The sequence below is a fragment of the Mastomys coucha genome, unplaced genomic scaffold, assembly GCF_008632895.1.
Source record: "Mastomys coucha isolate ucsf_1 unplaced genomic scaffold, UCSF_Mcou_1 pScaffold15, whole genome shotgun sequence".
Classification (NCBI taxonomy): domain Eukaryota; kingdom Metazoa; phylum Chordata; class Mammalia; order Rodentia; family Muridae; genus Mastomys; species Mastomys coucha.
Window position 1 is genome coordinate 154,605,725 of NW_022196897.1, and position 25,683 is coordinate 154,631,407.

A 25,683-nucleotide genomic window follows, 5' to 3' on the forward strand; every position below is an offset into this window, starting at 1 on the left:
TAAGTGAGTGCTGCACTGGCTGTGTGAGCTCTGCACTGGCTGAGTGAGCTCTGCACTGGCTGAGTGAGCTCTGCACTGGCTGAGTGAGTGAGTGCTGCACTGGCTGAGTGAGCTCTGCACTGGCTGAGTGAGCTCTGCACTGGCTGAGTGAGCTCTGCACTGGCTGTGTGAGCTCTGCACTGGCTGAGTGAGTGAGCTCTGCACTGGCTGAGTGAGTGAGCGCTGCACTGGCTGAGTGAGTGAGCACTGCACTGGCTGAGTGAGCTCTGCAGGCGCTGAGTGAGCGCTGCACTGGCTGAATGAGCTCTGCACTGGCTGAGTGTCAATCTGCGTGTGCTTGTAGGAGCTACTGGTGGAACCATGCATGGAGGAAGGCAGTGAGCCCACTGCGGATGGACGTGAAGATGCGCACAATCCTGGGGAGCAGAAGCTGTGTGCATGTGTATGTTGGGGGGGGGATCCTCCACTGCTGCACAGCAAGACTGGATCTCGTATAACCTCAGCTGACTATGCAGCCAAGGCTGGCTTTGAACTTCCAATCCTCCTGTCTCTGCCTGCCAACTGCTAGAAGGGCAGGCATGTACTACCACATCCAGCCTCTTGGCAGCTTTAAAATGTACACTGTATTATCAAGGACAGTTACCACTCTGCTCAACAGATCTCTGAAGCATTTTCTATTTACCTAGTTGAAGATGTGTGCCCTTCTAGCCCTCCCTCTGGATACAGAGATCCACATTTTGGGGGGTTGTGTTTTTACATATAATTTCATCTAATGATTATAGCATGACCATTCTCTAGCGTCAGTGGGTCTTGTTTCATGAGGCACCAAAATGGCTGTGGAAAGTGGGTGCTTCCTAACAGGATGGTCAGAGAAGAAATGACTGTGACAGCAGATTCACTGGCCATGCCGACCCCTCTCAGCCACACAGCACATGCAGAGCCAGGGTATAGCCGGAACCTGCACTGCTGCCCAGCATCAAGAGAGGATGAGGGTCCACACTGGCAGCCAGAGGAAAGAGCCATGCTCAAGTTCAAAGCCCCTCCCCAGCCCCCGTTAAGGGCCTTCCTATTGCTTTTGAGGGGCCATCGGGCTGAGAAGTCCCACCGCCAGCGCTGGCGTAAGTCAAGGACCACATCTGTGCTGGGAGCTGAATGACTCAACCCTGAAGCGTGGGGTTGATTTCCAAACTGGCGACCGGCCAAAGGAACTGTTTTGAATTTGCCTCAAATCAAACGTGAACAACGTTAAGTAGCATTTGTGTGTGTGTTGAATCTGGACTATTAGGAAAATGGTATGGTCCTCAAAGCTTGCACGCTTGGAAGAGAGGCCCTCCCCGGGTTGTTTTATGACAGTCCTCAACCCCGGGGACATGTGGGTAGAAGATTTTTAACCAATACAGACAGACCCCAGATCTGAGTGTCACTTGGGGTATGGAAGTGACAGCTAATATCTGCAGACATGACCCCAATCCACCCTCCGCTCACATGCACACACTGGAGCAGACAGACAGACAAATAGACACACACACACACATACATATACATACACTCATCGACATGCACACACACACCGGACACTCTCTTCCCTACTCCCCAACAAGCATACTCAATTGGTGAACACTGCTCAAAGCAGGAGTGAGGCCCCTCCTGCTTTGTCCCCACTGGATCACCTCAGAGCCCCGCCCATCTAATTTCCTAAATGCCACTCCAATCTGCCACCTGGTTCTCAGATCAAAGAAGCTGCCTGGCTACCTTCCTTCCATCTTGTCTATCACACGCTAGTGGCTAGAATGACCTCCACTACCTCTGGCCAGAGCCTGCCACTCTTCCACTTGGACCTCTCAAGAACAGATATCCTGCTCCCATTGAAAACCAAAGTCCTTGGCTGAGGAGACCACAGTCTCGCTGAACGAGCATGAGGACCTGTGTTTAATAGCAAGAAGTCACAGTCTGATGAAGCAGATGTGGTGAGAAGGAGTACTTGTGACCCTGATGCTGGAAAGGGAGAGATGGACAGATGCCCTGGATGCTCCAGCCAGTCCACTTAGCTTCATCAGCAAGCTCCAGGCCAATGAAAGGGCCTGTCTCAAACAGCATAGTAGCTGACTCCTGAAGGATATCACTTAACTTTATCCTCAGGTTTAAATGCTCACCTGCCCACACAGGAACACACATATACATACATACATACATACATACATACGCATACATCATACACATAGACACACATATCATACACACATGCACACACATCATACACACACAGACACATACACACATGATACACACACACACACACACACACATAGGGTTGGGGCAAAGTCTCCATTGTGATTCAGGGTCATGTGAGACCTTCTTCCCCACATTCTCCCTCCTTCCACACAGCCACAGTGATCTTGAAACAAGCTGGGCACTGCTTGCCCAGGATCTCTCTGCTAACCTTCCCCACTGCTGCAATGGTTATCCCTACAAACACACTGCTGTCATCCCCACCCCACAGGGCACCGCACCCTTGGCGGCACTCTCTACCCACCAGCTTGGCATCACCTCACCTACCACCCACCTGCGTCCATCACCACCCCAAATGACAGGGTGTGTTCACTTCATCTCCTTGCCTCCCCCACTAGGACACTGTCCCCAAGGGTGGCAGCTTAGCTGTCCCGTCTCATCCTTTGCCGCAGCTTGCCCAAGGTCTGGAACGCCCCTCAGAGCTCAGGCGTGATCAGAGTAGCAGGTGGGAGCCAGTGGGAGCCAGTGGCTGCCGCCTCCCCAGCCCTTCCTTTAACATAAAAGATAACTGGCCTGGCTACATTGACTATTGTGTCCCACAACCAATCTCACTCAGCATGGGCAGGACCAGGCTCGTTGGACAGCTGGTACCTGCCCTGCCCTGTTCCCAGAGAGGGTAACAGCATGTCCAGAGTACAATGAAAACAGGAACTCTTCCCATCCCCCAGTGCACAATGGGTAGTACAGACCATGGACATGCTGAGGCTGCTGGAAACCCCAGAGACCTGGGAGTGGATGGGGGAGGTAAGGATACATTTTGATACATTTTGAAATATGTTAGGAAAGTGATAAAGAGAACAAGAGAGTCGGCCTGGGCTCAAAAACAGTCCATGTCAGTTTCTCTTTGGATTCTAAATTAAGAGTCAAGTCTTGTACATCTCTCACACTAGCGGAAATTAGAAGCAGATTCCGGTGCACAGTGAACATGGGCAGGCGGGGGCTAGCAGCACAAGGCGGTAAGATTCACTTCCAATGAGCACATCCACGAAGAGCAGAGACTCTGAGCAGGGTATATGAGCTTTATGGGGCTCAGGCCAGAGGCAGTTCCCTGGCCCCACTGCATACAGCTTCCAGGGGGCTCTGGGTACAGTCCTCAGGTTGGGAAAACACCTCTACACTTCCCTCCAGCCTCCTCTTACCCAGATGTCCTCCAGGCCAAGAGGTGGCTTAGTTTGCACACCTTCTGGAAAGCAATCTCTGGGTGCCCTTGGGTTGATGTTGCTTAAAGCCAAACCCATCCTTTTCCAGGCTGCTTTCTATAGTTCTCCTCGTCTAAGAGCCTGCAGGGCTCATGGATCATCTGGGTCAGTTGACTGCCGAGCCTCAGTTTCTTCATCTGTGAACTGGGCTGATGAAAGGGCTCAGAGAGGAGCTGGTGAGGTTTGAGGTCGATACATGTGACATTCTGCTCAAACTCCTCACCCACTGACGGCTGAGAGAAGTTGGGCTAGCTGTCAAATTTCCTCTCCCCTGGTCTCTGTAAACTTGAAGGTCGTCCCTCAATTCTAAAACGCAATGCTCTTCAGGTGCATTTGGAAGAAAATCCAAGATCTGTGTGTGGCCTGTACAAGCTCGTGTGGCCCAGTCTCATCTGCCACCCAGCTTCAGCTTCTCCCCATCCTGGTCCATCCTCGTGACTTCTTGGCTGCTCGCTAACCTTGGGGGCTTTGTACATGCTCTCCCCATAGCCTCCTGTCCTCCCTCTCTGGGTCATCCAATGGCTGCCCCCCCCCCCCACACACACACACCTTCTCCATCTTCCAGGAGCCACCCAAATGTAGAGATTCCTTGTTTACTTTCTGTTGCTGTGATAAAATACTCCCGACCCAGAGCAGCACAGAGGAGGAAGGGTTCACTGGCTTCCGTAGTCCATCACTGAGGGAAGTCAAGACAGGAACATGAAGGCAGGACCCCGCCAGCCATTCCACAAAGTATTACATTGGTCCAAGGAATGCTCACTCCCTCACAGCCAAGGAAGCATGTCTGAAACCACGGAGGGCGCTGCTTGCTGGCTCGCATGCCTGCTTCTGCTTGGCTAGCTTTCTTAAACAGTTCAGGACCACCTCCTAGAGAATGGTGCCACCCTCAGTGGGCTAGCTCCACCTATATCCATTAACATTCGAGGCGATCTCCAACAGATACACCCACAGGCCAGTCTGATTTAGGCAAGTCCTCAATAGAGGTTCTCCTTCTCAGATGACCCTAAGCTATGTCCAGTTACCAGCTAAAGCTCACCAAAGCACAGGGCCTTCTCTGAGGAGCCTGGCTAAAGCAGAGGATCTTGACATCACACATAGTCCCTTCCTGGCAGCAGCAACTTATTTTTTAAAGATTTGTTTATTTATTTTATGTATATGAGTATATACTGTAGCTGTACAGATAGTTGTGAGCCTTCATCTGGTTGTTGGGAATTGAGTGTTTTTAGGACTTCTGCTTGCTCCAGTCTACCCTGCTCACTCTGGTTGGCCCCACTCCCTTCGGTAGTAGACGCTGCTTGCTCAGTCTCTGCTCACTCTGGCCTAAAGATTTATTTATTATTATAAGTAAGTACACTGGAGCTGTCTTCAGATGCACCAGAAGAGGGCATCAGATCTCATTACAGGTGGTTGTGAGCCACCATGTGGTTGCTGGGATTTGACTCAGGACCTCCGGAAGAGCTCGGTGCTCTTAACCGCTGAGCCATCTCGCCAGCCCCAACAGCAACTTTTAATTATGTGTTTGTTTACTTCCATGGAGTAGAGCTTGTCCAGCTCTGCCCCGGTGCCTTGGGTAGCACCTGGCACCCAGAGCTATGCCCTACGAAACTGCTGAAGGACTGAGCAGACAGACCCTCTGTGGAATGGGATGGCTATTCTTGACTAATACAGAATGACTCATCTTCCCAAAGTGCTGTCAAGAGGTTTACTCATGTCTGGGAGAGTCCCCACGTTTGCAGACTCTAACTAAATTCCCTGGGCTTTGGATGGATCTGCAGGAATGTGTCTCTCTGTCTGTCCCTGTGAAAGAGACATATCATATAAGCCAGTTACACCAGGAGTCAGGAGAGGAGTCGGATTTACAGCTGGAAAAATGAAGTTTACAATCTTGAGCCTGAGTCGAAAAGACAGCGATTTGGCAGCCCCGTGGAGGTAGTCAGAGAAAGAGGAGACCAAGCCATGCCCACAGCCCACATGGTCACCAGAAGGCCAGAAAGGTGGGGGTGTTCCCTTCAAACGCAGCTCTCTGGTAGTCTCTTATGCCGGATCCTAGCCTGATACCAAAGGACAAGGTAACAACTGTCTACACAGGCCGCCCAGGCTACGAGAAGACCAAAAAAAAAGAGGAACACATTCCCTGGAGGGGAAACTGAGGGATAAAGAGAGCTTTCAGGAGCCCCATGGAAGCCATGCCCACAATCCCAGCACTCTGAAAAGCCAAAGCAGGAGTTCAAAAGCAACCCAGGCTACACAGCCAGACCTGCTCTCAGCCCTTCCCCGTCAAAGAAACAAAAAGAACACCCACACAGTTATCTGAACATGCTCCAAGGGGAAGGGCTAAGTACCTCTGGGGAGTCCATGGCTGCTCTGTATCCCCAAAGACACAGCTTCTCCCAACTCCACGTAAACGCTTCACCAAAGATGGGACATCTGGGAGGGGGGGCGGGTCATAAGAGCTGGCCTCTCATCTTTCATTGCAACGAAAGCTGGAAGAGTCTTCCCAGGCTGCCGGAGTAGCAGAGGGCAGGACTCGTGAAATGCAAGCCAGGGCTGAGCCAGCTGGCACCCTACTATGCTAAGGTGAGATATCCCCAGCCTTTGCCCCACCACCACCACCAAAAGGCCAGGCAGGTCTCTCTGGAGCTGGACCAAGAATTCTGACTCATTTTTGCCACAGGAGAGAGAGAAAGAAAAAAGGTAGACGCGATGTGTAACTTTCTGTACTCTATTTTGGGATTTTTTAAAGATCCAGTTTCTTGGGTTGCAAAGGGTAGGTTTTTGGAGGGCTCTGCACAAGGCACAGGTCTCTGGAGCTGGCTAGACAGGCTGAGACGCTTGTGTCGCAGACCTGGCAAGGCGGGGCCACTGGAAGATCAACAGATCGCATCAGCCTGAAACAAGGAGCTACTTCTTATAAGGCCCTGTGGCCTGGCGTTCATTCACCAGGGATGGAGGCTGGGGGCTGGCCGGGGTGAGTCACCACTCCACTGGAGGCAGCTCAGTTCATTCACTCCTTCCTCCATTCAGCAGAGACCTGCACGCAGGACTAGGGAGGCTGCACAGAGGCTGACTCACAAGGCCTTCAGAGGTGGAAAGCACTCCAGGCTGCTTCGTGCTAAGACTGATGTTCCTCTGTGGCCAGGGAAGTCCATGGCTAAGGGGCTGACAAGTCCCTAACACCCCGACCAAGGTGACCACAAGGTGAGACCCCTAGGGCTTGCTTTCCACAGGAACCCCCTCCTTAGAAATCTGCACAGTTGGAGGCATGGATTCCCTTCACCGATGTGTTGTTTTGCAACACTGTAGCATCAAAGACCCAGTGTTCTGCGCAGATATTTGAGGAATACATTGAAGCCATGGCAGCTGGGAACAGTGGATTATCACAACTCCATTTAGGATCTAGGAGGACTTCTCAGCCTCATCATTGGGGATGGATCACCCTCTGTTGTGGGGCATAGGCCCAAGCTTGCGAGAACGCGCTTCTTGATACATTGTATGCCAATGAACCTTCCCCAGCTATGATAAACAAAATATCTCAAGATGCTGCCAAGTGTCCTTTGGGGCACAAAGTCATCCTAGTGAGAGCTAATATGTGAAGAGGACTCTGTTGGGGCAACAGCCCTGGTCCAATGGCAGGCAGAGCCCTTGTGCCACTTAGCCTATCTTCTCCCTGACTTTGATGTCCTATCACTGTCTTATCCTGCTGCACAGACCCCACTGAGAATCTCTCTGCTTCTTTCTATGCCTCAAGAGAGTTTTCACAGCCTCCAGAGGGATCGTCTTAAAGTCAATGAGAGTATACGGTTCCTTACTTAAAACTGGCCGCACGGCCATCTGGCGAGTAGAGAACCATTCGGATCCCATGCTCTGTGAAACCTTGCTAGCTCTGCCTCTCTATCCAGCTCTGCCCGCCCTTGTTCCCTCCGTATCCCTTCCAAAACCAGCCATATGCATCTCCCTGCTATTTCTAAAACGTCCTTGCTCTCCTGCCTCAGGGCCTTTGCACCTACAATGCCTACTATCTGCAAGATGCCTGCCTTGGACCGACCCCAGTCGGGTTTCTTGTAATCACTCAAATACGTCCCTAAATGGGCACATCCCCAGAGGAGACTCTCCTAAGAATCCCAAGAGAAATGTTTTCTAAAATTCTGCAATGAACATACACATCTCCTTGTCATACGAAAATCTGAAAGGCAACTCGGGCATCGCCCTGGTTCTTGAGCACCGACCTCGAGAGACTCCATCTTTATGCTGTGTTCCCTCAGCCCGGCTCCACCTGCAAAGCACAGACGTAAGAACTCTTCCCTGGGTGGGATTTATAGATGAGGAAGCCAGGGCTCAGCTTTGTTCTTCCTTGACTAGCGCACCGTGGTGGCCAGGGAGAGACTGTACTCACTACAGAGAAAGCAGGGGTTTGGGACGTACTCCTGCATGCAAAGGAGACTCCCAAAGGTCCCAGTGGCTGTCCCTCAGCAGGGTCTTCCTCTAAGCCTGTCCTTCTGTGTGCTTGCCAAGACCCTCTCTAGACCGAGTCTAAGAAAGGCCTTGCAACTGTACCTTCAGGATTACCCACTGCACTACCCGTCACTGCCTCTAATTCTCTGTGTAACGGGGGCAGCCATGACCAAGCCAAGAACACACAGTGCACGGCATTCTTTGCAGATGAAGGTAGCTGCGTTACTAGATGAAGCCAATGAGATCTTAGCAGACATGTGTGAGCGACTTGTCAAAGGGTTCCTAAGTGGAAGCTGACCAAGCTGGGGAGTGGAACCCTTTACCCTACCTCCCTTTCCACTGCTTGGGATGTACGTGTGATGGCTGCAGCTACGGCTGCTGTTTCGGTCCCATGAGAGGACGCCGTTGATAGAACTGGATTCCTGGCTACTTCATAGTCCTCGGCTCTACACACTGGCTATGTAGTTGGGTGTCTACGCAGGTGTTATTTGGGGTTTATGGTTGATGCAGCCAAACCTAAGCCCAGCTGAAAGGTCCATCTCCATGGCGACATGTCCTCCAGGCTGAGGAAGGCTCTGGCTTAAAGACACCCAAGGTGCACAGAGAGCAGGTGCCCGAGTGTTGTCTCTATAGAGACCACAGATGCCAGTGCATGTCCGCCCCACAAAGGGCTTTTACTTTGATTTTGATTTTGAGAGATGGTCTCACATGGCTGGTCTCAAACTCACTGTGTAGGCAAGGGCGACTTTGAACTCCTGATCATCCTGCCTCTACCGCCCAAGCGCTATGTCCATAGGTCTTTGGAGCACTGTGCATATATAGTTCCTGCAGTGCCGAGAATAGAACCCAGGGCCTGAGTGTGCTAGGCCAGGTCTCTACCAACTGAGCCACAAGCCCACAAAGGGCTTCTCTAAAGTGCTACCTCTAACAAGCCAGCCCTGAGAGTCCCCCAGGAGGACACTGCCATAAGCAGCACACCCACAGCGGGAACCGACCCCCACCCGTCTCCTTGCCATCTCACTAGAACTTTCCCCGGAGGGTGGGAAGTGGGGAGAAGGTGGCTGTCTGTCTGACCCTCACGGGGTGATGATGGCGCTCACTGGAAATAAAATCCCTGCTTACTTTCTGTCTGGTTTCCGAATTGCTTTTTCCCCCGGTCCTACGGTGCCAGCCCTGGCAGCTTTGTGATGATTTAAAATTCAAGGCAACTAATGTTTGCTGAGCAATGTCTCGCCAGCAGCAGGGCCGTGCTGGGGAAAGTGTGTCCAGCCGTGGGGGTGGGGTCTATAATTAACCATAACGGCAGCAGCGGCCGCCGTGTACGGAGGGCCTGGTAAAGGCTGCACGCTGCCGACTCTCTGGGTCCTCAGAGCAGCCCCAGAGGGACACTATTAATTTATATGAGGAGAGACTGAAGCACAGAGAAGGTGGACAGTTTGCTCAAGATCACACAACCAGGAAGACAGCGGCCAGACGTGGGACCAGACAAGCTTAGCTGCGTAGCCCATTCGGTGCCCGTCACCTCGACCGCAGGATCCGAGTTCACCCACAAGCAGCCAGGATCTCGATCTCCAGATGTCAGTCAATCTCCAGCCATGACTGTGGTCTTTTACTGTAGTATTAATTAATCTTTAACATTTTTCCCTATCTTTTTTTTAAAGATTTATTTATTTTCTGTATATGAGTACACTGTAGCTGTACAGATGGTTGTGAGCCATCATGTGGTTGCTGGGAATTGAACTCAGGACCTCTGCTCGCTCCGGCCCCACTTGCTCTGGCCCAAAGATTTATTTATTATCATATGTAAGTACACTGTAGCTGTCTTTAGACACACCAGAAGAGGGCGTCAGATCTCATTACAGATGGTTGTGAGCCACCATGTGGTTGCTGGGATTTGAACTCAGGACCTTTGGAAGAGTAGTCAGTGCTCTTACCCGCTGAGCTATCTCACCAGCCCCATTTTTTCCTACCTTTAGTTGCAGAAATTATTTAAAAAGAAACCTTCTGCCACCACTGGGAATGGGACAACTATCACAAATCAAAGATGTTCACAAAACAGAGGTACCAGGGCCAGTGAAATGGCCCATCAGGTAAAGAAGCTTGCAACCAAGACTGAAGACCTGAGTTCGAACCCTAGGACTCCTAGAAACTGCCCTCTGACCTCCACAGGAGGCAAGTGTGCACTCCTACAAGCATATATACATATGCATGTGTGCACAAAACGAGCAAACATATTTCAAAGCAATGACAAAGGTGTCATTGATCATGATGAGTAAAAATGTTAACTGACACATTAGCTAACATCAGCTCTACCCAGTTCAAAGAATACCAAGTTGTGCATCCATCTGGGAAGGTGCTAAAATCTGGGGCTGTGGAGCTGCACACAGTGGGAGTTGTACACAGGGGAAGCTGCACACAGTGGGAGCTGCACACAGTGGGAGCTGCACACAGTGGCTGCACACAGTGGGAGCTGCACACAGTGGGAGCTGCACACGGGGGAAGCTGCACACAGTGGGAGCTGCACACAGTGGGAACTGCACATAGCAGTAAGCCACTGTCCTGGAGACCAGTGGATCATCACCAAGAGAGTTAAGAAACCTGCCCAGCTTGCCTCACGCTGGGGTGCTCAGCAAACCAATGCAGAGAGCTAGACAGCTCTGCCACTGAGCTATGACTGTAAGAAGAGGAAACACACAGCTATCCTGGACTGGGAGGAGGGGTAAGAGGGGCTGGAAGAGAAACCTGCCTGACAGAACAGTTAATGTACTTTTCAGAAATTGGTGTTGACACTCCTCCCAGGCTGTCTGTCAGTCTTCCCCGCTTCAGGGTGTGTCCATGGGGTGGACACTGGGGATTGTGGATGTGGAAGAGCTTACCCTCTCCCGTGGGACCTGTTTCCAACTAGGAGTCCTTTCCCTGCCTGTGGAGCAGGAAGAGGAGCAATGCCCCCCAGGACTGGCGTAGAAGAGCTGAGACAGGAGGGTTGCTGCAAGTTCAAGGACAGCCTGAGCCTGACTGACACACTGTCCAGCACAAGACCCTGTCTGAAGAGAAAGGAGGCTACTGTTTGTCACATCACCTGAGCCAGTGTCCCTTATGGTCCCCACCCGCAGGAGCCCTGGCCTGGCTCTAACCCCCTCACTCATCCCCCTGTGCAGGCACAGATCTGTGGATATAGGTCCTCATCCCTGAGCACAGGATGCCTCTGCACAACGAGAGGGTACATGTGCGTGAGCGAGCCCTGGCGTGTGGCAGGCACTGGAGACACAGTCATCCATCACCCTTCTCGTTGAAATGTGGGAAAACAAACGACAGACCCCGGGCTGGCCCCTGTTAACGAGAACCAAACACAAAGCCCAGCGGAGAGCCTTCCTCTCCTGTGTTTCCCTTTTCCCTTTTCCGGTCTGGAACCAGCCACAGGCCAAGATAAGGGGCTATGTCAGCAGAGGGTTTCAAAGGCACCGCTGGAAGCAGTGGCACCCAGGGCCCAAGGGCCAGGCCAGCCTCGCTCGCTCGCTCACTCGGAAGAGCTTTAAACTCACTAACACGCAACCCAGGGAGGAAGCGCCTGGCCAGAGGGCGATCAGCTTCCTTAGGAGACTTGCTTTCAACTGGCTCCAAGTGGCATCCGCACTGTCAGCCGCCTGTCAAGGCCGGGGAGGGCCTCTCACGTCCCCATATCCCCATCCTCCACGGTGCCTTGTAAGCACGGCATAGTAGCATCCGTGCTGGCGAAGGCTGCTGGCTCTCTGGCCCCAGTGGGTGTGAACTGCTGGGCCTCTGGTAACCCACACGATTTCTGTAAAGTCACTGAGCTCCTCTGTCCCCAGCCTTGTCATCAGCAAGAAAGCCTAACGAGGTCAGAGCCCACAGCACATGCAAATCCCAACTGCAAAACAGGGGCCCAGGCTGCAGGCCCTGGGCGATCACACAGACACACTCAGACTATGTGGCACACAGGAGAGACATGCTGTTCTGTCTGAAGGGCAGCCAGGATTCAGTGCACCTGTGTAGATGAGGCTTGTGGAACGAATGCCAGCACACAGTAAGTGCTCAGTACGTGTCTCCCTTCATCTTCTGCATCACTCCTCTTACTCCTTACGGGCCGAGAGTGAGTTTAGATCGAGAGTTATGGCCGAGGTGTGAATTGGTAATAATTCAGAGGAAAGCCTTTGACTTTGCAAACAGGGATCTGAGAGTGTCTTCCGGGGGTGGGTGGGACGGGGCAGCGGGATGTGGTATTCCTCATGTCATTTGGGGTAAAAGGCCTCTCACCACTCCAGGTGCTCTCCATCCTGTGAGGATGCCCCACTGCCAGAGCCTCTCCCCAGGCTGGGCAGAACCATGGTCACCAGGCCCAATGCCACCACCAACCAGAAGGCTATCCTAGTTGCTCCTCTAGGGACAGAGTGACAGAAACAGGACAGTACTGCTCATGCGCTATCCCGTCACCCATGCTGACCTCAGCCCCGGTTCCCCATGCGGGACTCTCCCCACTGCCCTGCATGGTGGGAGGTTAGCTCAGAGTAGCCCCAAGGCCACACTGTCTCCAGCTGCCGACACTGCCGACGCTGTTGGCCTGAGATTCAGAAGGCTAGGAAACACCAGCCACATGCTGGGCTGTGGGTCTGTGGGATATCACAGTCACTGCCGTGTGGACTGGGGGGGCAGCTCCTGGAGAGAGTTCCAAGAACTCCGTTACCCTCCTCCGCAGGACTATCAACAACTTAAACCCCCTCCAAACCATCACCGTCCCTCAGTGTGCCCATCAGCCTTGCTGTCGACCCTGGCATTTTGACATAGAAGAAGCCCAAGACCCCTGCTGCTTTCCTCCCAAGAATGAGCCCTATGCTACACACATCCTGTCTACCATAGTGCAGAGAGGCTGAGGGAGCTGCCCGAGGCACGGAAGAGCAACAAGCAGCCTGATGTTCAAGGCAAGTCCAGATGTGGTGGCTGCTGCAGCTCCTTCAGCTCGCTCAGCTTGGCCATTTTCTCTTTCCTGGCAGTGGAAAGCAACCCCTAGAAGCCATCCCCTCTGCTGTTAACTTGTTCTCGCTACTACCCATGTGACCTCCCTCGCCCATCCCTGCTTCAAGTACCCGGCCAGCGCCCTACGTGCAGCTGACCCTTGCTAAAGCCTTGCCTGACTAAGCAAACGTTGCTGTGTAGCCTGGCCAGATGGGAGGACTGTGGAGCGGGGAGAGGGTAGCTTCACTGTTCTCTGCAGCTTGGCTGGAGTCTGAGACAAGATAAAGGGTCTCCCACTAAGAAACGTCACTCTAGTCGGGTAGTGGCGGCTCATGCCTTTAATCCCAGCACTTGGGAGGCAGAGGCAGGTGGATTTCTGAGTTCAAGGCCAGCCTGGTCTACAGAGTGAGTTCCAGGACAGCCAGAGCTATACAGAGAAACCCTGTCTCAAAAAACCAAAAAAAAAAAAAAAGAAAAAAAAAAAGAAACATTACTCCAGCCCAGCTCTAACAGGGGATTCGAGCTTCCCAAGCCAGGCTCCACAGCCGGGTACCAAACAAATTGTAGCAACTTCCTCCTTGGCTGCTGCACTTCCCAAGTCACGGCACTCTACAAACCACTTCCACACCCAGAATCCAAGGCTGTACATGCAGGCCAAGTCTGCCCTCCCCGAGAAAACTGACAAACCCACCAGGAGTAGATCCAAGGAGAGAAGGCATCAGGGGACAAGGCCACAGCCAACATGGCGCACATACAGGGAAGGGGAATGCTGCCGGGTCAGTCAGACTTCCCTTGGCTTAGCCTCAAACTCACAGCAGTCCTCCTGCCTCAGCCTCCCATGTACTAGATCAGAGTTGAGCACATCATCCCAACACAGTATGAGGCTGTAATCCCTCCCCATGATTCCTACTGAGAACCTCTGACCTAGCCATTGGCCCTTCTTGGTTCCCATCAGCAGCACACCATCATGTTTCCTAGGGACCAGCTGCCGTGTCCAGCTTCAACTCATTCTGCCCTGTGCTTGCAAAAGGAAAAGAGAGGAGTGGGGAGGAGAGGGTGCCTCAGAACAGAAAGGGGAGATGAGAGGGGGCAGCCTGCTCACTAGGCACAATGAACAAGCCTTGTTCAGAGCCAAGCCTGGGACCCCAACCCGAGCCCAGCCCTAAAAGCATTAGTTCAAAGTTAAAGTTAGCCACACGCAACATCGAAGCCCCAAGGGGAACTGGGAGCTCAAAGACAATGCTCCCTTTGACTGTGAACCACAGGGGAACACCCACGGCATACTTCTCGATTAAAAAAGGAAAGTGAAAAAGAAGGTTTTTCTTCCGTCTTCTTCTTCGTCTTATAAAACTAACTTGTGCTTAGCCCATGAAGTCAGAGCTTCTGTTAGCCTCAGGCTGGCCCAAGGCACGCTGGCCTCAGAGACAAGGGCCCTGAGAAACCTGGCTATGGCCTGGTGAACTGATGTGCCCCCATGAATCATTGCCGCTTCCTTCCTCCGCTTCCTTCAGCACAGGAAAGCCACCAAGGGCCAGCCTGCCTCACACGCCTAGCGCCCAACACCCAGGGCATGGTGCATCTGAGAGGCTGAGGCAAACAGGGCCTTCCCAGGGCCCCCTGAGAGACAAGCGTGACCCTCAGATCATGCTCCATATAGCTGATTAAATGCCTTTGGTGTGGTGAGTAGCCGGATGAAGGGTGTACAGAGACAGAACAGATGGACAGAGGAAGGGCCAGACTGTAAAGTGAAGATGCAGAGGGTGATGGGGAGCTGCTGACAGCGGAGGGCAGATGAGGCAACCACTGGATGGCACACGTCTCTGTCTCCACATCCAATGCCTGCTGGTTGGGTGGTAATCTGAGCTAGAGCAAAGCAGAGGGACTGGGTCCCTCCCGCATCTGCACGCATCAAAGCTCACACTATCTTGCGCGTCTTAAGTAATTACATTGCACGGTTACTAGAGCCCGTCTCTACCTTTGTGCTAACCTAGCATCCAGGCGGCATGGACTAGACTTTAACAATTCACTGAAGAGTTCCTTGGGCTGCTGGGAACTTGGCTCTTCCAGTGTCTTATAAAACAAAACAAAACCAAACCTCTGAAGTGTCACAGCAAAATTAACGTGGGAACCAAAACTCCTAAGTCATCCCAAGCAGGCAGTGTCCTCAGAGCCTTCAAGACGACCGTACCAATTCCCCCTCCCCACACTCCAATTCTACCTAATGTCACCGCAGCAGGAAGCTCCAGACAGCATCCTTACAACCCCCTGTAGCCCCTCCCACTCTTTTCTTTGCCTTTCTTTTTTGACCCCCTGACAGACTGTAGACTGCACATCTCCTTCCATCAGAGGTGGCCATCTAGTCAATCCATCTCCTTGTTCTACAGAGGACACAAGATCAGGCGTCCTTCAGGCTCTGAAGACCACGCTGTCTCTGTCAATAGTACTCACCCTGCCTTAACAGTAGCAAAGCCACAATAGATGTCATTTAAATGAGGGGACGTCCCTGTGGGGGGGGCCACACTTGGCTACATGGTTTGAAGACCTCTCCCCCAGAAGGACACATCTCAGGTGTTAAGATGCACACAATCACCTGGCGCCATAGGCTCTCTCTCAAGCAGCCCACGCCTCTACCACGTTCTCAGGGCATGCCTGAGCCGCACCCACTGTGGGCATAAGAGTATCTAGCACAGGGCTGGGGACACGCCCAGGACCTAATCAACACTCTCTAGGACACAGAAGCTGCCAAGAAAACAATCCTTGCCCTGCACAATGGCCAGTTGGTACACTGCACCCACAGACCCCATGCCGGCAACCCTGTATCCCTGTACTACTTTCTGATGGACAAAGGCACGGTGCAGGAGTGTGGCTGAGCAGGTGTATAAGACTGGCTTAGTTGACATAGCCTGGCTTGGGAAAAGATAAAGATGAGGTTTCCTGAATGCTTCTGATGCAGCCAGCAGGTTCCCGATGTGACCTTCATGGGGTGACATGACAGCTTTCCCATGACTAACAGATGGGAATACGGGATTCCAGCAGAGGCCTGGAATCTGCTAAGTCCGTTAGACACCCCAGTGCTGTCTCTGATGATGATGGTGAGGACCATGGATTCAATCTTGGGGTGGGGGATGTTGTAGAACAAGGCCTCGGGCAGAGGAGGCAGCGCAGAGGTTGCAGGGAAGGCTCTGTTCTGTGCAGCACCTCAGTGCTTGGATTCTCATCAGGGCTGTGCAGTTCCTCCCCCAATGTGGCCTGTGCTCAGTCCTGTGAGAAGCTAAGCTTACTCTCTCCAACTAGCTGTTAGGGAAAGAGGCCACAAGAGGCCTGGTTCTTCTCATCACACCATAAAGGGGTAGGATATAGGCAAGCCCCACATGTTGAGGCACAGGGGTATGGTTACCATTTCAACTTGAGACAGCCTGTATCTAACAGTGTCTACTGTGGAGGTGGGAACTTCGGAGCCAAGCACAAGCTGTGTAGACTCCCATGTTCTTTTCCAGGCCTAGACATGCTGGGAGCACCCCAGCCACCCACACCCAGGAGCCTACATCGCCCTGAGACTCGGTATTGTCCCACTGTGCTTCTGTCCACTTGGTGCAAACCTAGACATCCCTGGAAGAGGGACTCTCGAGAAAATGGCCCCTTCAGATTAGCCTCTGGCTTGCTTGTCCGTGGGACATTTTCTTGATTGATGATGGATGTGGGAGCGGCTGATCACAGCTTCAACCTTTCGAAGGCAGCCGTGTGTTATAGCAGGCTGAGCAAGCCCTGGGGAACAAGCCAGTAAGCAGAGTTGCTTCAGAGCATCTGCCTCAGAGCCTGCCTCCAAATCCCTGCCCTGAGTCCCTTCAAGAGGGACTGTCATCTCTGAGATGAGACAATCCTTCCCCCACACTCCAAGCCAGTTTCGGCTGGTGTTTTTATCGCAGCAGTATAAACCTACCTAAGACACCCAACCTACACTTGGGCGCAGTCTCTGGCCAGGCCCTCAACACTGGCAGAGCAGGAAGCAGCATCAGGGAGACCCCCATCCAGGTTTCACCCCAACAACCTGGCAAGGACAGATTATGACCGGAATAGACTGGTTTCTTTACTGAACTTTTCAGATCAACTGAGTCCCTTGGAGACACCTGGACAAGTACCCCTGTAGCTTTACAGATTTCGATTCCTCTGTGGCCTAAGAAGTTAGGCTCCTAGGATTCTGAGCTAGACCACTCAGGGACCAGCTTGTGGCTCACCCACTTCCTGTGTGACCTTAGACATGTTACCTAACCTCTCTGTACCATCAAGTCCTGCCTAGAACTACCAAGGGGCTCATCCTCCCAGGGGAAGGTCTGTCAGCAATGCCCAACTTCACTGGTCAAACACCATCTCCTCCCGCACAGTATCATCAAATACCTCAAGAAAGCTGAGACAAGGCAGAAAGCCAGGAGCTAAGCCCAGGAAGGCATGTGTCAACACGGGGCATCTGGGAAAGCGATGTCGTCAACCTCCACCAGTTAGGATGGGTGCCCTGTGATCCTTCATGTTTTCCTGTGACATGAGGGCTGGGGACAGAGTCTAGGGACATCATTGCTAATCACACTGGAGGCCCTGGATTCGAGCTCCAAACCAATAAAACAAGGGGACAAGAAACATGTACATGTACACATATGTGCACGGTTACATAGAAGACATTCTATGTAACGTGTGCGTGCACGTGTCTGACAAGTATGGAGTAATCACAGGTTTACAGGTATGTGTGCACATATGTATGGTTACATACGAAACATGCCATTTCTTTGTGTGTGTTTATATTCATGTGGACATACTCACAGTCCCTTCTCACTCTACACACTGGCTGGGGGACAACCTAGAACCAAAGTGCGTAACAGGCAAGATTCAACTCTAAACTCAGGCTCCAGTGTCAGGCATGCTCCCTGACCTCCTGCAGTTGGGTTCACGTCTGAGGCCTGAGATGGTGACAGCAGTGTCACGACTCCATTTGGGAACAAGAATAGCAGAGGTACCACAGAGCTCAAGCTGAGCAAAGGACTGGAGCTGGTCTCTCATCTGTTACCATGAGTCGCAGGTGTCCTGGCGCAGGGTGGGAGAGAGCCCTAACCCGCCTCTTGGGAACCAGCTTAGTAGCTTTATCCTCCGAGGATGTCACAGAGGGAAACTGAGGATCACCTCAAGGTGTCTACATGGTTCTGTACTATACCATGCTCAATCATTTAATCTCTGCAGGGACCCTGCGAGGACAGCATCAGTGTCACCCCAAGGAGACCAGTGTCAACAGAGAGGGCGCAGACTCCTGCGAGCTCCCACATCCTCACCTGTAATCAGAGCCAATGACAGCTTCTGGGCAGGGGTGGGGCACAGACAGGGTGCCTGCCAGTGAGGGTGAGGCCTTGGCCCCGTGTTCTATTCCAGATAAGATGCTCCACGGGGAAGTCCATCTAAGCTCTACTGATTTTAGTAACAGAGGAGAGAGAGCAATTCTGCCCAAGCCAATGCATAGACACAAGCTCACTAGGGTCCACCAGGGGCTCAACCCGACCACCCTTGACATTCATGACTGTCTCAGAGAGGCCATCACTTCCACGACCCACCTAATCTCACTGTCTAGTTAATAAGAGTTGTTGACAGAGCTGGCGCCACCCAAGTCAGCTTGGAGACTCATTCATGGTACCATTAGAAAATGCTGCCTGTTCAGGCCGAGCCTCAGCCACATACCCACTAAACCCACAGAGCATCTGGAGGCTCACAAAGGCCAGCCGAGGACACGAGAGATAGATCTGCAGATAGGGTTACTATCCTCCCCCGCCCCGTGTGTGTGTGTGTGTGTGTGTGTGTGTGTGTGTGTGTGTGTGTGTGTGTGTGTGTGCTCTGTGCACCTGAGTACGGCTGTACACTCTCATGTTTATGAATGGAAAGACCACAGCAGGATATCAGGCTTTTCCTCTATCACTCCTACCTTGCCGTCCTGAGAGAACCTCTAAAGTGGAAGCTCACTGTTTGGCTGGGCTGGCTGGACAGGCTCTCAGGATCCTTCCATCCCGTTCATCAAGCGGAGGCTATAGGCAGACACAGCTATCCCCACTGTTTTACATGGGAGCTCGGGATACAGTCTTTGTGTCTCTAGACAAATGGCCTTTCTTGCCACTGAGCCATCTCCCTGGCCAACAGTCACTCTCTTTTGAAGGACTACTTAACCAGAGGTTCCTTTCCCAAGGCCCTCCAGGGGATCTCACATGGTGAAGATGGAGACAAGGGCAGAGCCTGACACACATCTCCTGGTACAGGGTCTACTACACAGCCAGAGGGCACCCCTGAAAGCTGCTGCAGGAGAACCTTCTAGAAATCTGCCCCAGCTCACTCATATCAGCCCCCAAGACTGGAGGTCTCACATGCCACCCCATGTTTCCCTTCCATGCTTATGTCATTTCAGAGCCATCTGGGAGCAGCAGACGTCACCACATGGATGGACAGGTAAGGAGATTGACAAAAGCCAAGCTAAAGCCGATGCCAGAGCTCTGGGCTTCCCTGACCTTCCCACAGCTTCTTGCTACATCTATTAACTAGGACTGAGTCTCCTAATCCTGGTGAGTGTGGAATCTGATCGTGTACGCAACCAGAAACAGCCAGACACAGAGGGCCAGCAGCAGTACACGGAAGAAGCCAGCTGTGCCCATAGCTGTGTCTCACTGAATCTGAGGCTCATAGATCCCACTAGTCAGTAAGCCTCAGAGACCCTCCAGCCTCCTGCCTATGCTACTGAGAACCAAAGGGCCTCCCATCCTCCAGGCAAGCCCTTTAGTGTTGAGCTGCATCCCAGCCCCACATCCTGATAGCTCTTGACAAGAAAAAAATAAGTCTAAAAGATGAAGCGCCCCCCCCGAGCTACACCTAGTACCCCAGAGCCAGTACCCCTCACCCCTCACCCTCCACACCCCACTCCCTTTCTTCTCCCAGTTAACAGCACAGCCCTAGGTTTCTGATCCCTCACACCCAAGGCCAGCCATCGCCGCAGCCTGGGAGACAGCAGGCGAGTTGCTTCAGTTGCTGTGCCCCAGTTTTGCTGTCTGTAAAATGAGCATAGTAATCCTACCACCTAGGCTCCAGGGTGTCACCCCAGGCTAAATAGGTCACTAAGGAAAGCTCACAGTGAATGTCACTCCTAGGATGACACATGTGCTCAGCAAGAGCCTGGGAACTTGCCTGCTTTCCCCCTCTGGGAAACAATGAGTTCTCCAGCATGCTGGAAGCCTCTATGCCCGGCCTGAAGGGACGGGTGACACTTGGTCTCCTGAGAGAGGCTTGGGACGTAGCCTTCCTCCCCTGGGTGTTTTTTGGGGGAGGAACTGAGTCCCCACCACCTTGGTATCTCACCTGAGATGTCATCCTGGGGCCACCACAGCCACAGCAGCCCCCAGGCAGGCAACTAACAGATGCCCTAAGCTTGGGCTGTGTGCTCAATAATTTTTATTAAACCACCAATGCCATAAAGGCCCGGGAACAGAGGAGAGAAGAGAGAGGGCAGGGCTTGGGGGCAGCTTCTCCTACCAGGGACTCAGCATTCACATGCTGCTCCACCCTACTTTCCCCATCTTTATCTTCTGATAAACAGGCTAGGTCAAGTCACATACAAGGCACTTCCCACATACACAGAAAACAAAGGAGTGTGCATGGGATGGACAGGATGCCGTCACCTTCCATAGTCACCCAAGAGCCAGACACAAGGATCTCAGCTACAGTAAGCCCAACCAGGAAGCCATGCCACGAGGTGCACGTGGAGGTCACAGGACAGCTTTGACAAGTCCTACACCTGGGTCTGAGGGATGGAACTCAGGTTATCAAGCTCTGCTGCACATTATCTTCGGAGCCATCTTACCAGCCCTAACTTCTCTTTTTATTGCGTTTGATATCGAGTCATCTCTGTAGGGACAGAGACTAAGGAATTTATGAACAAATACTCCCCAGCCACCACAGGGCACATACACCCAGACTCCTCTTCTGAAGTCTGAGCCAGGGGAGCCTATCCCCTCCCCTCCCCCACACAGCTAAGCCTGCCTTACTCCCCTTCCCCACACCCAGGGTCCCATAAGCCTCCACAGATGTCAGCACACCAGTTCTACCCCAACGGATGACCATCAGCAAGACCCACTTCCTATCACACATCTAGAAAGGAAACGGGAAGTCCTGAGCTCACAAACTTATCGGAGAAGACCACACACGTGGGGCTGCCTGAGGGACAGGGACGCCGTTCCTTAACCTCGCCAGGATAGGGACCTCAGCTGGCTTTTCTCCCTTCTGCACAGCTTCAGAATGAGTGACCAGCTGGAATCCAAGAAGTGATCCCGGAGGCCTCTAGCAGTCTGAAAGCTTGCTGGCTTCCCCAGCCTCCTGATAGGACGCTCCCCCTGAGCAGGTACTTAGAAGCTGCTCCTGGCTCACAAAGCTGAGACCTGCTCCCCGAGATGAGGGATCAGCCAGGGTCGTGCCTCAGTGACAAGGTCCTGAGAGAGCCCCATGCTTCCTCCAGAACTATTGAATCTAGATCCTACAGGTGTGCTGAGATTTCAGGTATGCACGGCCATGTCCCATGTGCTGAGGATGGAGCTTAGGGCTTCTTGCCCACAAGCTGAGCAATCATCGACCAAAGCAGCCACATCCCCAGCCACAAAGATCCCCATTAAAATCTGCTTCCCATGCTAAAATTATAATCCACCTAATGTCTTTTGAAGAAAATGAACAACCTCCGAGACTTCACTTTGTAAAGCAGCAGGCCAGAAGAGGGACAGTGAAATTTGGGTGCAGACCAATAGTCTTCCTCTGGATTCAGCATCCAGCCACTCCCTTTCTGGAACTTTCCATGGCCCAGCCCTAGAGGAATGGTGTAAATGCCCCACTGAGAGCTGGAACTTCCTCTGCCTCTCTCCTGATCTCTGCCACTATCACGTCTACTCCTGTTTCTGAGGCCAAGCTGAGCCCAGCTTCTCACACGGCTCGCCCTCCACAGGCCTCAGCACACCATGCTGATCCTCTGGCCAGAGTCAGTCAGAATCTTCAGGGGGAGCAGGACTTGGGCTCCAATGAACTGGCAAGTGGGTCAGAGCCAGGACAGTAGGTGACGTTGTAAAGAGAGAACAGGCAGGAGGCAGAGGCACCAGATTTCTCTGTGAGAAGGAAGTCAGGCTGAGCTGTCCATGGACGACAAGCAAGGCTCTGAAGCAACTGTTACTCTGTCCTCAAACAGCAGTGACCTTGAACGAGTTTTCAGACCTCACCCTGATAAAAATGGAATGGATCTCATGTGTGGTAAGCGCTTCCACAACACTCATCATTGTGCTAAGTGTAGAATCTGGATGTTGGGTTCCCGTCATCCTGAGAACCTAGAACCTTGCCTGGTCCACTACAGGTATCCAAGAACTAAGCACTAAGGGACAGTGAATGAAAGCAGTTCATGCACCAAGACGCACAGAGCCCTTGGAATGAGCCTCCCAGTGCCCATCCTGTTGCTCCACATGGACAGCGGGAGCCTGAGTTTTGAGTCCTCCTCCTTATCTACATTCTGCGATTACCCCGTCTGGTCCTTCCTCAGCATACCAGGAAGCTGCCTCTGACGCTCCCGTTCTCCTCACCCGGCCTTAGTGAGCTTCTCTATATCAGGACCAGTCTCCACGCAACCTGCAGGCCAGGGTCCCCTCCTCAAGCAACTAAGCCTTGCCAGGCATAGCAGACTTTTCTCTTTTTACAAAAAGTTGTCTTAAGAGCTGTTAAAATAGCTGGTAGCCGAGCAGCCCTCCTGCCACAGAGACTCAAAACTAAAGGTTTGAGTCTAAACCAAGCCACCAACTGTAGGCAATGACAGCACATACCGGACTGTGCTCCTGAGGGCAGGGATGCCCATGAGGTAGGTCAGGGTTCTGAGGGCAAGGATGCCCATTAGGTAGGTCAGGGTCCTGAGGGCAGGGATGCCCATGAGTCAGGTCAGGGTCCCAAGGGCAGGGATGCCCATGAGTCAGGTCAGGGTCCTGAGGGCAGGGATGCCCATAAGTTAGGTCAGGGTCCTGAGGGCAGGGATGCCCATGAGTCAGGTCAGGGTCCTGAGGGCTGGGATGCCCATTAGGTAGGTCAGGGTCCCGAGGGCAGGGATGCCCATGAGTTAGGTCAGGGTCCTGAGGGCAGGGATGCCCATGAGTCAGGTCAGAGTCCTGAGGGCAAGGATGCCCATAAGTCAGGTCAGGGTCCTGAGGGCAGGGATGCCCATAAGTTAGGTCAGGGTCCTGAGGGCAGGGATGCCCATGAGTCAGGTCAGGGTCCTGAGGGCAAGGATGCCCATGAGTTAGGTTAGGTCAGTGTGTATTTGCTTCACTTCCAGGCCTGGGGCTAAAGATCAAACAGCATGGAGATCCCTAAGCCAATAGGATAGATTTCAGCCTCTCTGGCTGCTGCAGCTGGAAGCAGCATGAGAGAGAAGAAAGTTTCTTAGGAGCCTGGCCAAGGGCCGTGCAAGCACAGAGGGCAGCCATGATGGGGACAGCAGGGGACTTAGGCTGCAAGCAGAGTGAGACTGAGAGTCTCCAGCTCACTGGGGTGGCACTGGCCTACCAACCATCCAGAAGCGAGGCCTTGGAGTTGGGGCATCTTCATTCAGTACTTCCCTACCCCTTAGAAGCCTAAAACCAGTGCTCACTGAGATCCACCAGATCAAACTGCCCAGGGTGCGCTCCAGGTGGTGAGACACAACTGAGGCTTCCCACAGATGCCCCTAAACAACCAGCTATACAATCAGCTGGCACACGCTCAACATGGCTGGCCAGTACTTGGGCTGACCGCCATTAGAGGAAGACAAGAAAATGCAGTGTACACGGCCCTGGATGTCAGCCCCACATCAGAGCAGAAGTAACAACCAAGGTACACAAGAAAGGGCCAGGGGAGGCTCGGGCTCTGGTACACAAGAAAGGGCCAGGGGAGGCTCGGGCTCTGGGAAAGGAACCTGGTTCTAGGGCTGCCAGGTCGGAGAGCAGGCTGGGCCAGGGTTTTTCATTTTTCCCCCTTCTCCCTGGCATATATTAACTGTACTGAACAATGGGCTTCGTTACGGTTTTGTTATACCCATGAAGCAAACGCTTTGGTCATGGTCAGGATCCTGAACTAGGGGAACACACCCAGTGCCCTCAGGGAGAATTCTAGGGTTTGGGTTGTTCGTCTTCTGGTCTCTACACCTGTGCTCCTATTTTGTAATTTCTAAGGACGCTTCTTCTTTCCTTTTCTTTTTTTTTGAGGGGGGAGAGTGGGGTAGGGATGGACATAGCATCTCTCTATGTAGCCTTGGCTGGCCTGGAACTCACAATCCCCCTCAAAGATGCTTATAAATGCAACCAATGTCCAGGTCCCTACCATATTGTAGCTCCACTGTACAATAGACACAAATAAACAGTTACAATGTATAGAAGATTCTGGTTAATCGAACTGTATGGGTTCACACAGCCAGAAGTTAGACACCCATCTGTACTTCCTAGCCAACCAGATTATACAATTCGAAGAATGTTTCATTCAACTGTTTTGGAGGAGGAAAAAAAAAGTCACACTTCTCCACTTACTTATACAAATCTCAGGTTTACTCACAAGCCACAGACATATAAAGGATGACGATTAGGAAAAAAGCAAGCAAAAAAGGCTCATGGCTCCGACAGCTCTGCCAAATTCTAGCAATCTCTCCATCATAGAAAAGCAGCAGGACTATCTTCCACAAGAACATCATGTTTCCTCACCCTGCACTGGAGACTTCCCCCTGAAAGCAGTAAGCTCTGAACACTTACAACATTTCAGGCATCTCTCTCTCTCTCTCTCTCTCACTCTCTCTCTCACTCTCTCTCTCTCACTCTCTCTCTCTCTCTCTCTCTCTCTCTCTCTCTCTCTCTCTCTCTCTCTCTCTCTCTCTCTCTCTCTCTCTCTCTCTCTCTCTCTCTCTCTCTCTCTCTTTCTCTCTCTCCACCCCACCCCCAAGGAGTAAATAGTGGAGATATCTTCAGTCTCATGAGCAGCAGCAAGGAGAGTAAGTCTCCTGGTGACAAGCACAGGGTACAGAAAGAAGAGAATTTGAGTCCATACCTGCACCACAGGGTGTCCTCCTGTTGGGGCTTTGACAGCGCCACGGCTGCCCTCCGTCTCATAGTGGGCCCGGTGATGGGGCTTGGGTTGGACCTCAATCCGCAGCTCATAGGAGCCCGACTGATTGGAGAGTGGCCACTCGAGTGGTGGGAGGGATGCAGTCACAGGGATGCTGTGGAAAGAGAAGACTCAGTCACGAGGACGTAAAACAGTCTGTCTTTACACTAAATGTAAATGGCCCCTTTTTTGAAAACTGTACCCAGGGATAAAAGAATAAAATACTTAGCGTTGAGGTGGTACAAATTGCCCAGACATAGTAGGGGAGCTCTTCCCAAGGCAAAGGGCCTCCCTTTGCTCTCATCTTCATCCTGATGAAGATCATACAGCTGGCTTCATGGGGGATGAAGCTAATTCATTATGTGTTGGTTCCTCCCTGTTTCCAATAGCTGCATGGCTTCTCCTCTAAAAATTGTAAACCCAACCTTGACCTCTCAAAACATCCTTCTGCCAGAACTTTTCCTCTTCAGAGGGCAGACGTGAGTGCAGAAAAGCTTCAGTGGCAGCTAGGAGTATGCCACTACCTCGCTGGGGGCTTAAGTACCTGTCACTACCTCGCTGGGGGCTTAAGTACCTGCCACTACCTCGCTGGGGGCTTAAGTACCTGCCACTACCT

At 52.4% G+C, this 25,683-nt stretch overlaps 1 protein-coding gene across 10 annotated transcripts in view; it reads right to left on the reverse strand.

The window, feature by feature from the left end:
• The window catches only part of Nfatc2 (nuclear factor of activated T cells 2), a 134,321-nt gene that overhangs the window by 70,557 nt on the left and 38,081 nt on the right, over window positions 1-25,683 (reverse strand). For 9 of the 10 annotated variants that reach the window (XM_031372843.1, XM_031372844.1, XM_031372848.1 and 6 more), the window contains exon 3: window positions 25,011-25,182. In XM_031372843.1, coding sequence (XP_031228703.1) covers window positions 25,011-25,182 — 172 coding nt within the window. Of the gene's footprint in view, window positions 1-5,830; window positions 5,926-25,010; window positions 25,183-25,683 lie in introns of those variants that run through there. The other variant, XM_031372851.1, reaches the window with a different exon arrangement.